The 14,346-nt window shown below is 33.6% G+C and overlaps 1 protein-coding gene and 1 long non-coding RNA gene across 10 annotated transcripts in view; one reads left to right on the forward strand and one right to left on the reverse strand.

Moving 5' to 3' along the window:
* The window catches only part of LOC145715661 (uncharacterized), a 104,134-nt gene that overhangs the window by 47,973 nt on the left and 41,815 nt on the right, over nt 1-14,346 (reverse strand). The gene's annotated exons all lie outside the window — the stretch shown is intronic.
* PRPF40A (pre-mRNA processing factor 40A) overlaps nt 1-14,346 on the forward strand; it is a 54,477-nt gene that overhangs the window by 1,244 nt on the left and 38,887 nt on the right. For 8 of the 9 annotated variants that reach the window (XM_060626591.3, XM_060626589.3, XM_060626593.3 and 5 more), the window contains exons 2-4: nt 582-713; nt 12,584-12,664; nt 14,062-14,092. In XM_060626591.3, the coding sequence (XP_060482574.1) occupies nt 582-713; nt 12,584-12,664; nt 14,062-14,092 (244 nt within the window). Of the gene's footprint in view, nt 1-581; nt 714-2,081; nt 2,162-12,583; nt 12,665-14,061; nt 14,093-14,346 lie in introns of those variants that run through there. The other variant, XM_060626600.3, reaches the window with a different exon arrangement.

A 14,346-nucleotide genomic window follows, 5' to 3' on the forward strand; every position in this document is an offset into this window, starting at 1 on the left:
GAAATAATATGTTTATATGTTAGGAGTTAAGTGCCCATGGGTACACGTAATGTGTTCTTTTTTGGTAAGACCAGCTCTTACCTTAGTTAATTTGGTAGATTCTCACTTCAAAATTTAAGATCAACTTAAAAATAAATTTAAGGATAATTAGTGTTCTGACATAACTTAGCTATCTTCTATCTGTGTGAACTATAACAAAGTTGTGGTTTTTCACCCATAACAGTTTTTAAATTGGCTTTCACATGTGTGTTCCCTGAGTTTAGCAAGCCAGCTAGTAAGCAGTGTGCTTTAAAAAAAAAAAAAAAGAAAAAAAGAGAAAGAAAAGAGAAAACCTATGCTTTAGCTGTCCGGTATTTATTTTAATTGTTTCCATTTTGTTCTGTAATTTGTTTAGTTTCAAGTTCTTTATAAGTACCGGTATGTATAGTGCATTTTGTTTGTTGAAGAAAGTGTAAGTTAATCCAGTAATTGAATTACACATTGGCCTAATATGCCGCTGCACATAACCAATTTGTTGAAATCAGATTTTTGAGAAGCATTTATTGTTACTTGCTAATTTTTAAATTGTCCCTATTTTTCAGATGGGGCACCCTGGCATGCATTATGCCCCAATGGGAATGCACCCTATGGGTCAGAGAGCCAATATGCCTCCTGTACCTCATGGAATGATGCCGCAAATGATGCCCCCTATGGGAGGGCCGCCAATGGGACAAGTAAGAATGTTTTTGTTTTATTTTGTATTTATTTGTTTATTTTTGCCTGTGGTATCATTGTGTCAAGATTTCAAAATCCGGGTGAATACTTGCAGCTGTTTAAGGATTAGCTTATGTCAAAATAATGTCAAATAAGTCAAATGTTGAGTGATGACACTAATCAAATTTTGAATGTAAGGAGAAGCCTTCTGTATAAAAGATTTATTTTCTACCAACAACAAAATTCAGTTCTTTTATTAAGTAGCTGTATATGTAGTCTTTTTAATTTAATAACTTCCTTTTTCCTATTATGTCAATTGAAGTTAATGCTTGAGTAGTGAATATTATAGGTCAACATAATTTATGTCCGTGGACCACGTAAATGCATAGAGTCTAAAAAAACACAATTGTTTAGGTCTTGGCTTAGAATAAAGTTGATTCCTGAAATAGCATTCTCTTCTGTGTGTGTGTGTGCGTGCGCGCGCCCGTGTTGGGAATAGAATAGGAAGGTTCTACTCTAATTCTTCATTAGGACAGTGCCAAATAGGTGGTTCATTTTCCACTTACACTGTTTTGTTTTGTTTTGTTTTAAATGCTTATTGCTTCTGCACTCCTGCTTTTGAGCTGTCCCTTTCATTTCCAGTATAAATTGTAAACGGATATTTTGTGGGAGTGATTTGGATCAAAAGGTTTTAATGCTGACTCAGTGAATTCAGTAGAACTGAGTTCCTAGAGAAGCATCCAAGAAAGGTAACAGGTTCAGTTACCATGAATAATTTTATGCCCCCTGTCAGGTTCTGTGATACATATATTCTTTGTTGGTTGAGTTCTTTCCATTTTAGTATCTATAAATCATCAAAAATTTAGGTTGATAAAATATTTTGGAAAGCCAATTAGGTATGGTCTTTCTGCTAATTAATACTGTTTATGCTGATAATCACTTGAGCCTTGATATTTTAATTTATTGGTGAAATTATAGTGGAGAAAGGAGTTTGCTCTGTGTCTTTCTCTTTTTAACTTAACCTTAGGAGTAGAAGGGCTTAATGTCAAGTGGCTTTCTTCTTTATTTGGAATATAGCCCTTAAGTTTGTATAAAAATTTTTACTCAAAGACACCAGGCCCCCAAAATTCTGCTGGGAGGATTTTTGTTTGTTTGTTTTTTTAATAAAAGAACCATTTATTCTGTGATTCTAGAATAACACAAGATTTAAAACTCCCTTAGGTGATGGAGAAACAATTCTGATTCCTCTTCTGTTTCTCTCCATCTCTAAGCAGCAAGGAGCTCTTCTGGTTTTCTTAGTAGAGCTGCTCTAACTAGATAATGAGCTTTAAAAAATATTTATTCTTTAAATGCTCTGGTTCTTATTTAAAATTAGTTTCTTTCCACAGAAAGATAAAATAAAACAATTTGCTACTGCCAGATGCTTCTCTCTTTTCTGGGGCCTTCTGTTTCCATTGGGCCAATCAAGGTAAGTTTTGCAAGGGATTGACCTGCTTACCCTTGCTGTAATGGTGCTATTGCACTACCAGACCAAGACACCAGCTAGTCATTTCTAGTAAAATGCAGATTTTATTTATTTTTTTAAGTACTTTTGTGTATCTCATTGACATAAGCTGGTCACAGTTTGCTTTATGGCCCTTTCTCTTTAGCTGTATCAGTGACCATCTTCCTAGTAAGGTTACTTGCTATTTGGCTCTTGTTAGGATCATGAATGAATGGATGACTTAAGAGTCCAGCTCTGAGGGTCCCAAAAGAAACTCCATTGTTTTTCCTTAAAATTAGATTGTTTCTTTTTTTCTTCTTAATATCTAACTTATATGGGACCCAAATTAGTAAAACTAATTCTTATTTGAGCTTTGGTAACAGACTAGGAGGGCATGGATAATTTAAATTCTCAAGTAATCTAGAAATCTAATTTAAAGCCCTGTAAGCAACTACCTTAAAGATAAAAGTTGCTAATTAGCAAAATTGATCTTTTTTCTGCATATCATCTCTTCTGTCTTCCCACTTAGAGATATTAATGGTCAGAAGATAATGAGAAACAGTAGGGTGCCTATGTAGTTCAGTGTGGTGACACAAAGTTGGTAGGGTTCTGCCATTCAATTTTAAAAAGTCAATTTACAGATTTAGACTTTGGGACTGAAGGTTATGGAACCTTCATGTATATTGCCTAGTTCACATTAATACCTCATTCTGGGACCAGCTGAAGATGAAAATTGGTGCCAGTCTTACTTGCTAAATGATTCTGGTCTTTGGAATGTTAGTGAACATGACGTGAAATTTTAAAACTTGTTTGTAAAATAGTATGCTGACTGGACAGAATACCCACCTACGGAGCCAGAAGTCGTAATTTTTTTGATGCATCAAGTTACAGGTTAAAGGAGTATTATGGTTTTCTTAAAGAGTTTTTTTATTTGTTTTTATTCAGGAGATAACGTACAGTGCCCCTTTTAGAATTCAGGCTGAATCTATTAGTACTAAAAAGTGCATTTCTTTCAAGTTTGTATCAGTTATCTGTTGTATAGGTTAAATTTGCCTCTTACTGTATGTTAACTTCATGTGGGAAGGTTGTTCTTCTGCTTTTACAGGATTATAGAATCTTAACAGCTGGAAGGGACCTTGAAAGTTGTGTAACCTTTAAATAATATGGAAATTAAATAATGGTTTATCACTGGTTAAAAAAACCATTATAAATAATTTCCCTGCTTGCTGGCAGTACTCAAAAATTTGCAGTAGAGATTTGCCTTAAGATGTGATTATATGTGAGGCCATCTTCTACTTATATAGTAAGTAATGTTTTGCTTTTAAAATGTTTTCACATCTAATTTTTATTGTTCTTTGTACACAAAGGACATGCAAGTCCTTCCTTTATCACAGGTGATTTTGCCTTCACTGAAAGTCCTTCAAGCTGGCTCTTTTTTTCTTTTTTTAATTTTTTATTTTTCTTTTAATGAGAAAAGTAGAGTAAAAGACTAAACTTTTTCAGCTCTAACAACCTATGGTTCAATTCAGATCATTTGATAAGAAGAGTAGGTGATATGTATGAGATATTATGGGTTGATGTGGAAGTAACAATACTTTTAGTAGTGCCTCCCTAATTCTAATTATTCATTACTTTTTGGGCTCTATTCAATAAATTGATAAATGAATCATTGCTTTTTACAAATGAGTTTGATTTTCTTGTCCTTAAATTGAGTAAGACAGGCTTTAACAGATCTTGAGTCCATTCCTGCTGCCATCTGGACCCAAGCAGTTACACTCTCATGCCCAAGATGCTCTTAACTTTTAGGATTTTTTTGTTTTTGTTGTTGCTTTTTTGTTTTGTTTTTTGTTTGTTTTTGCTTTAAGCTGCCCCCTCAAATTCTTTTAGATTTCAGCGTGTTGTCTCCTTGCCCAAGAACCTCCAGTGTTTTTCTGTACCTGTATAATGTCTAAATTTCACAATTTAACTTTCAAGACTCTCCCATAGTACAGTTCAGTGCATGATTCTGAGCTGCATGTCTTCACACTCCCTAATTTGAAACCAGGCTGGTCTTTTTATATCTTGGGTGATTGAATCAGTTCATGACTGAGCTCATGGTGTTCATGCCCTCCTGCCCACAGCTCACTACCACCATGAACTTCTCTTACCTAAGTTCTACCATTTCAAGTTCTGCTTTCTCTCAAAGATCCTCAGCAATAACTTTGTCCAGCATACACCTCCCCTTCAAAATATTAAAATAAAATCCTATGAAATCTGCCCACAACTCTTACTATTTTGGTTATTTGGGGATTTAGTTTTGATTTGTTTTGTTTAATGGTTTAATTGCTCTGTCTTTCCAGCAAGTAATAGACTGTAAGCTCTTAGAGGGCAGGACCTGTGTTTTCTACTTTTTAAGAAGTCCACAGGTGCTGAGCACAGTTCTTGGCACAGCATGGGTGCTCAGTAAAATACTTGTTGAATGAATGAAACAAAAACATACTCTTTCCTACATTATAGGCCTTGAAGATAGTAGTTGTTACATGTGACTATTTTCAGTGGTTACTTGTGACTTTACATTGTTACCACTTCTTAGTGTATGCCTCTCTACAGTTGCTTTTTCATTTGATAAAAATGGAAGATAAAATGAAGTAAATAATTTTTGTTTGGTGAATAAAGCAAAAATATTTATTTCCTTTTATTTTAAATTATAAGCAAATATATTTCTATCAGTATGATTTTATTGATCGTTTTTTTAAGAAGTTAATTTTTCCATACCCTAAGGGAAAATGATTTGGAATATAGGCCTTCCAGAGAAATCCATAGTGTTGGGTGTCTTAGGTTTTTCTGGCTGATTTGACCAATTGATTTGTTCCTATTGGTTTTGAATTACCTTTACTTTTGGGTATTTAGAGAATCCATGCCATTGAATTGAATGTTAGTAAGTGACAGAAAGCCTTTTTTTTTTTTTTTTAAGTTATTTGCTCATGATTGTTGAATCTCAGTAACTTTCTATATGCATTTACGTTATCCAGGCAAGTAATATTTTTAAAAAAATAGATTGAGCTAGAACTAATGTGTTTGTATAACTTCTCGGCTGTGTGTATGTGGTTAGATTTTGATGGATTTACTAATGATACTATTTTCTTTAGATAGTATTTCAGTTAAATATGAACTTACCTATTCAAAACCCTTAGCTAGAGTAGTGTTTGTAAGTATGGAGAATATTTGCAGACCTCTAAAAAGACTGTAAGTGTGGAAATAATGAACTGTACCCCTCTTCTGCCTTTGACATTCAAGGGCACAGTATTCTAAAGATGTTGAGAAGTCTTGCAGAAGCCTTCTGAAACCATTTTTCTCAGTGTTTCTTGGTTTTATTTTACCATCTTCTGCTCCCCCACCTCCCCAGCCTTCTTTACCTCCCTGTTACGTGTTTATTTTGCTTTGTCTAGCACATTGCATGGAATTAATGTTGCATGGAATTAGCATTTTGTGAGAAATGCTATTATTGGGGCTGTTTATTCATTTAGTCTGGTCTTTAGGAGGAAAAGGCAACATCCAAATTAGTATTAACAGACATGAATGAAGCATTGTAGAGTGCAACAAATGTATTCATTGAGTAACAGGATTAAAAAGGAAAGAGAACAAATCTCAACAGGTTAACAGGTTGACTTTTAATTGGGTTTGTTAGAAAGGTCTGTGACATGACTTAGAATCATGAAATTGTATATCAATAACTAGGTAAAGATTTGGTAGCTGTGTGTATATGTCCTATAACTCTGTACTAGGATGTTTGGTTTTTATGTAGAGAAATAATAGAGGTAAGTTGAAGGTTTATGAAAGAATGAGTAGATGACTGTCTCATATGGAAGTTGTTAATCTTTCATTCTTTCTTTTACCATACCTTCATATTACTTTTAGTCGATAAGCATTTAAGTCTTCTGGCTGTGATGTTAAAATGAATCTATATATCCTGTACTGAAAACTTACAGGCATTCCTCACACGCTTGATTTTCTCATCTTCTAACTGATGGCTGTCGTGTTACTCCAGACATTTGGAAGTTTTGTGGAGATGAATCTTTTATATTTGTTTTCTTTCTCTGGTCAAGTAATCATACATTTCTTTTGCTTATTAAAGAAAAATAAATTGTGGTTAGTGGTTACTAAAGATAATGATGTTTTGCATGATGGGTTTGAAAGAAAACCTGCTTCTAATTGCTTCTTTTTTACTTGGTGTACAGTACACCGAAAGTGGAAACCTGAATCTTCTCCAAATCTGGGTGATGCTGCTAGCCATGTCTGTTAAAAGAGTAAACCTGCCAGCAAGTGAGGACTGTTTTGAGTTGACAGATAGTTTGCTTTATCTTCAGCTTTGATTCCGCCCCCCCCCCCCCCCCCCCCCCGCCCTGCTTAAAACTCATTTATCTTAGACTTAAAAAAAATGTTCTCATTACAATACAAACATAATTTTACTTGTTAGGTCCTGATCTTCTGTTGAGGTTAAGATTTTTTTTAATTATCTTTTGATTCATGGATGAATATTAAGTTTCTGTTCAGAAACATAGACTTGGTATAGTTTCTTTGGCCATGTGATACAAGAAAATAGTTAATTCTCTGAAAGGTGATTTTTATTTTTCAGTAATTTTGAGGTCATTATGTATTTGTTAGCATATATTTGTTAAATACAATGGAAAATTTCTCTCTCCTATACAGAAATAAGAATTGGTCATAAAGTTGACTAATACAGGTTGAGTTTCTGCTGTGTCTGTGTACCTGTCCTCTGCACCAATAATACGTACACAAATGAGATGTGCTCTTTGTTGTAAAGATGCCCACAGTTGAGAGAAAACTAAAAAATAAAGTTTCATATAAACAATCTGTAATAATTTAACTAGTTACAAAACTGAATCTAGTTTAAAGGACTCTAGGTTAAATCTACTTTAAAGGACTAATTTAACTAGTTACAAAACTGAACCTAGTTTAAAGGGGTAGGAGATAGTAACAGTTGTATGTCCCTCTACACTTGAATACCAGATGGTTTATGTTTGAAAGAAGGCTTGGGTGACTTTTTAAAGGAAGTTTTAAAATATAATTCTGTATGACTTGAGACATCACAGTTTGTTTGTATCCCTAGTCTGTGTTTAGAGCTTTTTAAAAATTAAAATTAGTTTATTTTCATTCAACTCTATTTTTAAGTTTTTGTGTCATATATCCATACCCAGTAGTTTTCTTTATATTTTCTTTGCCCTCATTTAAGTTTGGAGTTTAGTAAGAGATAGTAAACTATTTACTTGCCCTTTTGCACATAATTTTCTTTTAAGGTTTTAGGAAATAGGGTGGTGATGCCTAATCTGTATTAGGATTGTAATTCTAGCACCATCTTTGTATATAACTTTGAGAGATTTGATCCTTTTGACTCTGAAAAGTGAGTTGGCTACAGGATGAATGTCTGATTTATAGATGGCAGTAGTAAGGCTCCGTGAATGAAGTAATTTGTCCAGTGACATTGCAGAGCCAGCACTAAATTTGATGCTCAAAATGGATTGCCTTATTACACATGTTGATTCCTAGCAAAGATGATGATTTTACATTATTTACTAGGTATCCTTAAAGAACCGAGGTGCCGATCTAATAGGGAATAGATGAGAGACTGGGCAATATAAGAGAAACTTTGATGATCTTGTTTGAAGGAGAGCAGTTGTAATAAAACAGCTGTATTTATAGAGCACTGTTCTGTGCACCTTCCATGCATTGTTCCATTTGATCCCTATAGCAGTCTTAATAGATGAGTGCTATTTTCCCCCAGGTTACAAGGAGAAAATTGAGGCCCAGATAGGTTATGTAAATTAGCCCAAGATCACACAGCTGGTAAATGGCCATGCTGGATAGGAATTCTGGTAGTCTCACTCTAGACTTCATAGCTATATTAGACTGCTTCCTTGTATAGCAGTAGGAGATTATGTCATTAAGCTAACCTCCTTAGATTCTGAAGGAATAGCGTATACTTCAGCAATTCTAAACTATCCAGGTTGAGAGAATTTAGCAACCTAAATCCTGGCAATTAAATTATTAGATTTTTAATGGTTTCATACTGATGGTGCTGCCAAGTGACTGGCCTAAGTTGACACAAATCATCTCAAAAAAATTCAGATGGGTTGAAACATATATATCTATATTATGTGTATCCTAAAATTAATGAAACGTCATGAATGGTAAGGTTCTATTCCAGTTTGTGCAAGTGTAGTCTATTTTTTGTTCATCTAAATGTAATCTCAGAAAATGACAAATGTCTTGAATTTATATATAATTGTAGATGAAGAGGACTTAAGTTAAATAATTGTCCCAAAATGCAGCTACTTATTATTTTGGGTTGTTAAGGATATACTTTTTAAACAGAAGTATTTCTATTTATTTCTAATCAAATGAATATCTGCTTACATTCAGAGATGTAGTTTTTACAGTTTTTCACTGATTAATTTTTTGCATTCATTCATAAGGTAAGTTAGTGGTATAAAGGATCATGGTTTTTAAGTATAAGACTTAATACCCTCTGTGTACTTATTTGTGGAATTTGACTTTAACACCACATTTAAGAGGAACCAAATAAAAAGGCAATTTAACTTTTTATGGGGTGCCTGAGTGGCTCAGTCGGTTAGACGTCCGACTTCAGCTCAGGTCATGATCTCACGGCTTGTGAGTTCGAGATCCGCGTCGAGCTCTGTGCTGACAGCTCAGAGCCGGGAGCCTGCTTCGGATTCTGTGTCTCCCTCTCTCTCTGCCCCTGCCTGGGAGCCTGCTTCGGATTCTATGTCTCCCTTTCTCTCTGCTCCTGCCCTGCTTGCACTCTGTCTCTCTCTCTCTCTCTCAAAAATGAATAAACATTAAAGTATACTTTTTAAAAAGAGCAATCTAACTTTTTAGATAATCAATTTGCAACTTCAGGTTTGCAGAAAGAATGGTTTTGAATAATCAACAAGATTTAAAAAGTTAATTTTTAGACAAAAATAGCTTAGGTTGTGTGATTTCTTTCCAGCAGGAAAATCTTCAGGAAATAATAATGAAGAAAAGAACTTTTGAAGTGCCCACGTGAAGATCTTCAATTTGTTTTGATATCATAAAACAACTGGGCTAATTTAGTTTACATTTTGAGCAACTAATGTGTTGTAGCGTCGATGGAATTGCTTTTATTACTTTACCTTTAATTTTAAAAATATCTGGTAAAGAATGAAACAGGCTTGATTTTATCTAACATTAGGAACTTCCCAAATTGGGATGCTAAGAATGAGCAGATTGTGCAGTGCTCCCTAGTTTCTACTTGTTTTTTTTTTTTCACACTGGTATTTCTTCTGAGGACATTGTGATAAATGATTAAACTTGTTATTAAAAGAATAGAAATATGCATAGAAAAATTTTTATATAGTATATATACACAAATGGCCGTTTATGAATAAAGTATGCCAAGTAGAATATCTGAATTAATTTTGGTTTTAAGAAGTGTCAAAGTGTCCATAAAATTCAGATATTTAATATTTTAGACAATTTAATTTATGGCTCACATGTATGTGTTCTACCATTCCATTTTCTTCTGTTTCCTAATAACTAAAATTTTGTAATTATAATAATTGAAATTTGTGAAGCTCTACATGACTGTGATTTTCTAGTGTACTTTTCATTAAGCTTACATGAACTATTGCTTTGTAGCTTCAAGAATGATCTAGCTGATGGAATTCATAGTGGCATCGTTGTAGCAACTGTGTTAAGAATTTTCCCTTCAACTATTTTGAGTCAACATCCTATTTTCATTGAACTTAAGATGCTATTAGTGGTAAGATACTCCATTATATGATGTGCCCTTAGAAAAAAAACCTAATGAGAAGTCTAAAATACTCTTCAGATAAAGCTGGGAGACCAAGGGGCTGTTTAGTCCCTTCATGTGAAGCAAGAAGTAAACCTGCAGAGGGACAACAAAGTAACTTCTGAATGCCTCAACTTTGGTTATTGGGCCGAGGGAGGGAAAAGTCACTTCTGAGGATTTGAACCAGAAATCTCATAAGCTTGCAACCTGGATCAGTTTGTATAAAACAAAATATTGTTAACTTAGAAATTTTAAATGGTATCATGTTGATGGGGCTGCCAATGACTGGCCTAAGTTAACACAAATCCTCTGGAAGAATCCAGATGAGTTGAAACATATATCCCCATATTATGTGTATCCTAAAATTAATGTTTAAAAAAGGAAATCGTAACATTTCCACAAAGTAGATTCTTTACGCTTTGGGGAACAGGCTTTTTGTGATGCTCAGGTGTCTGGAAGAGTTTTTATTTTGTCTAATACTTACAATAGCTTTTCATAAGAATGTAGTATATTTTGTATTTTTTTGTTCTTTAGCTTCATATTTAAAATACCACAGGCTTTGTCTAAAATTACATTAATAATCTGTTTACTTTCAGATGCTCAGTTGTACGTAATTTAAGAATCTTTCCAGTGTTTGTCCAGTTGAACAAGCCTAACTAGTTGCCCCTCAGAATTCACAGAGATGTTGAGGGAGAATTTAGCTTTTTATTTAACACTAAATCTCACTCTATAATCAATTCCATGAGTTTTAGTCTAAACGCAAATTTTCTAGCTGTTTTAAGATTTGAAGTGTGGGAAGAAAAACAATTGAGAACTCTGTCAGACTGTTTAATGGTTTTCAAATATTGTTTGCTTTAAGTGTCACTGGTCTGTTCTAGTCAACTTTTGTTATATGTAAGGATTTTTGTCCCTTGGTTTTTAAATGGGATTTGATCACTGTCTTCTGAAGTCAAGAGTATTTCAAATTGAAATTAGGATTCATTTGTACTGCTATCATGTGGAAGTGTTCTGTTACATGATGGAGATTTTACCCCACTTAATGTCTTTAATTGTTATGAGAAAATACTTCTTTCCCAAGTTTTCAAAGTTCAACTTTTCAATTTAGTTTAGAATTCTAATTTTTCGATATGTTGACAGCTTTGGATTTTATATATAGACCATTTTAAGTACCAGGCTGTTTCTCTCTGTTGCCCAGTATGCTTCCTCTCATAATCAGTTACTTAGTACTTTAAGAATGCAAAACTACATTGCTATTAGCCTAAAGTAAAATTAGGTGTGAGTATATATTGTTGGGAGTAGGGCAAGGAGGGAACAAGCCTAGTTCTCATTTGATTGCTATGTTTTTTTCTCTTAATGTATAATTATTTCTCTAATTCTTTCAGCCTGGGTAGTGGAAGCTTGTACTTTTGTTTTCAAATTCTGAACCTTTTTTTTTTTTTTTTTCCAACTGTTAATTTCACCATCTATTCTAAGTACTGGTCACATGTTTTCTGTCAGGTTCTTGTTTCATGATGTTTAAGCAATTTTAAGGGTATTTTAAGGAACAGAAAACCTTTTTGTTTGTTTTTTAATCCATTAATACAATGATACTTCATTTTAATGGTACTTTAGCCTCGTTTTGCTCTGATTTGATTTTCTCAAATAATAAAATTCAGTATACAAGTGTCATTACCTTTAGTAGACTTCATATGTACCTGTTGACCAATATACTTGTTTGTATTTCCTATTTCTCCCAATTTTCATTTAATTTGAAACTGAATACCTACTTACTGTGTTCCAGTACCTGTGATTATTATATACGATTTTTATCCCCCTCCATGTTTTTCTTAGATTTATTCCTGTTACAATCAAAGTTATAATGTGGGATTATACTAATATGGATGACTATTGGGTCAAAATCCCTTGGAAATTTATGTTAATCCACGTTTTTTTTATTCATTTTTAGTAGTAAAGGTTCATTCATAGTTTTGGATGGCAGACATTGGTAGGCTAGATTAACCTCCAAAACTAGTATTTTCTTTCTTCAGATATTTGTTTATGTGCTTTATTAAGTTTTTCTTTTCAAGAGAAGGCATAGGTGATTTATGTCTAAAGTTTGGGGTTTTTTACATATTTTTTATAGTCATTGAATTTTAAGTACCTTTGATCTAGAATTTTTTAAAGAGCCAGATTACTATAAAATTTATTTACTACAGATATTAAAAGTCAAAGGTGAGAAATAGAAAAAATTTTTGTATCGCTCCGAAGAAGGGAGAAAAACATGAGTGAGGAGTTAAAATTAAAAGGACGTTAATATTCTCAAATTTACATTGGAAATAAAAGTGCAAACTTTTAAGTTTATTTGTTAAAATAATTTTAACTATACATATAAATTATGGCAAATATTAAAATAGCTCATTGATAAAATACTTCATTCATTCAACAAGCACTTACTAAGCATACTATTCATGTAATAATAGTGTTAATTGGGTTTAAATCTTGAGGTGTACATACTAACTTTGATAACCAGATAGATTCTTAAAGTCCTGTTAAATGCTTTGGTTTTATATAGTAACCTTTTTTTACTTTTATTCTAGATGCCTGGAATGATGTCTTCAGTAATGCCTGGAATGATGATGTCTCATATGTCTCAAGCTTCCATGCAGCCTGCCTTACCGGTAATCCAGTAAAAGTGATTATTTTCTGTGATGTTTTGACTGCTTTACCACTTTTATATGTGACATAACATGCTATATATAATTTTTTATAGGCTGTCATGTTAGCTTTTTAAGTATGTCTTGAGTACTGTAACACAAAATGGGAATTACAGTGGGCTTTTATTTTTTTAGGTTCTTCAGTGATAGACATTCACATTTTTTCCTGTACTTACGTGTAATCTTTAGTTTTTAATCTATGTTAAACAAGAGTAGAATAACTAAGAAGTATATCCTATCCAGTAGAAGCATTTTATTGGTTTGGTTGCATTTTGGGGGGCCGAGGGGGGAAGGGAGAGAGAGAGAGCACACATGCGTGCAAACAGTTGTGCCCAAAAAGGGCAGGGGCAGACAAGGAGAGAGAACATCTTAAGCAGGCTCCCTGCCCAGAGCAGAGCCCAACATGGGGCTCGATCTGACAACTATGAGATCATGAACTAAGCCAAAATCAAGAGTCAGATACTTAGTCCACTGAGCCACCCTGCCCCTGGTCTGGTAGCATTTTAATCTTAAAGAGTAGACATTTGCTTTATGGAGTGTTAATTAAAAATTGATGTAGTGGGATTTAGTACTCGATCCTAGATTTAGAAATCAGAAGGTTTTATTCGAAATTTATCTTACATGAGACTTCAGTGATGGCACATTACTTAGAAAATGCTTGACAGCCTTTTCACCCTTATTGAATTGTATAGCAATATATATATCATTATTATATTCATATGAGCATAACATTTATTACCTGGTAGTCTAGTGGTTGTAATGAGTAGATGTGGCATACTCTACTGGGGTGGTAAGTTTGCAAAGGTCTTATCCAAAACCCTTGGGCCAAATATATTCTTAAGTGGTTTAATATTGTAAAATTGTACTTTGTGTACGCTATATATCATATAAAGGTTTCCCTCAGGGTGTTTGGACAGTGCCTTATAATTTCGAACACAATATTTCTGTAGCAGTATCTTAGGGATATTCTGTCTGGGGTGGGATAAATAAAGACAAAGAGCTCGTGTCATTCAGGGCAGATTTTGCCACTCTAATGAGTGTTGATTTGAAACTTGAAAAAACTTGGTTTTTAGAGCTTTTTCTGTTTCAGAATTGTGGGTAAAGGGTTGTGGAACTATATGTAACTGATGATCACATAAATAAAACACTTAGGTTAAAGTGCTTCAGTAGCCCCAAGTTATTGGTGCTTTTACAGTTTATAGCAAGCTCAGGGAACTAATACCACTGAAACTTACTGAGAAACTTTGAATCAGTGGCTTGAGAATTATACATAAAGGGGACTGATTGTGCTTTATGAGGAACATATATAAAATATAGTTTAAACAGGTGAATATTACTAATTTCATTTTTTTTTCTTACAGCCAGGAGTAAATAATATGGATGTAGCAGCTGGTATGTATGCCATTTATGGTTTAAATATTAAACTTCATTTGAACAGTAGCTATCGTATTATTATAATAAGTAATAAAAGCAGTGTCTCTTGGGGCTTTATGATTAACTCCTGATTATTTTTTCTTTTTTTTTAAGCCGTGGGAAACAGGGGTAGCATTCATAATTCAATCCATAAAAAATTCCTAGATCTGGAGTCCTGGGACCAGATTTGGTCTACAGTTACTCTTTACCCAAATGTTTTTAAGTTTTATAAT

Source organism: Panthera onca, chromosome C1 (genome assembly GCF_046562875.1).
Source record: "Panthera onca isolate mPanOnc1 chromosome C1, mPanOnc1 haplotype 2, whole genome shotgun sequence".
Taxonomy (NCBI): Eukaryota; Metazoa; Chordata; class Mammalia; order Carnivora; family Felidae; genus Panthera; species Panthera onca.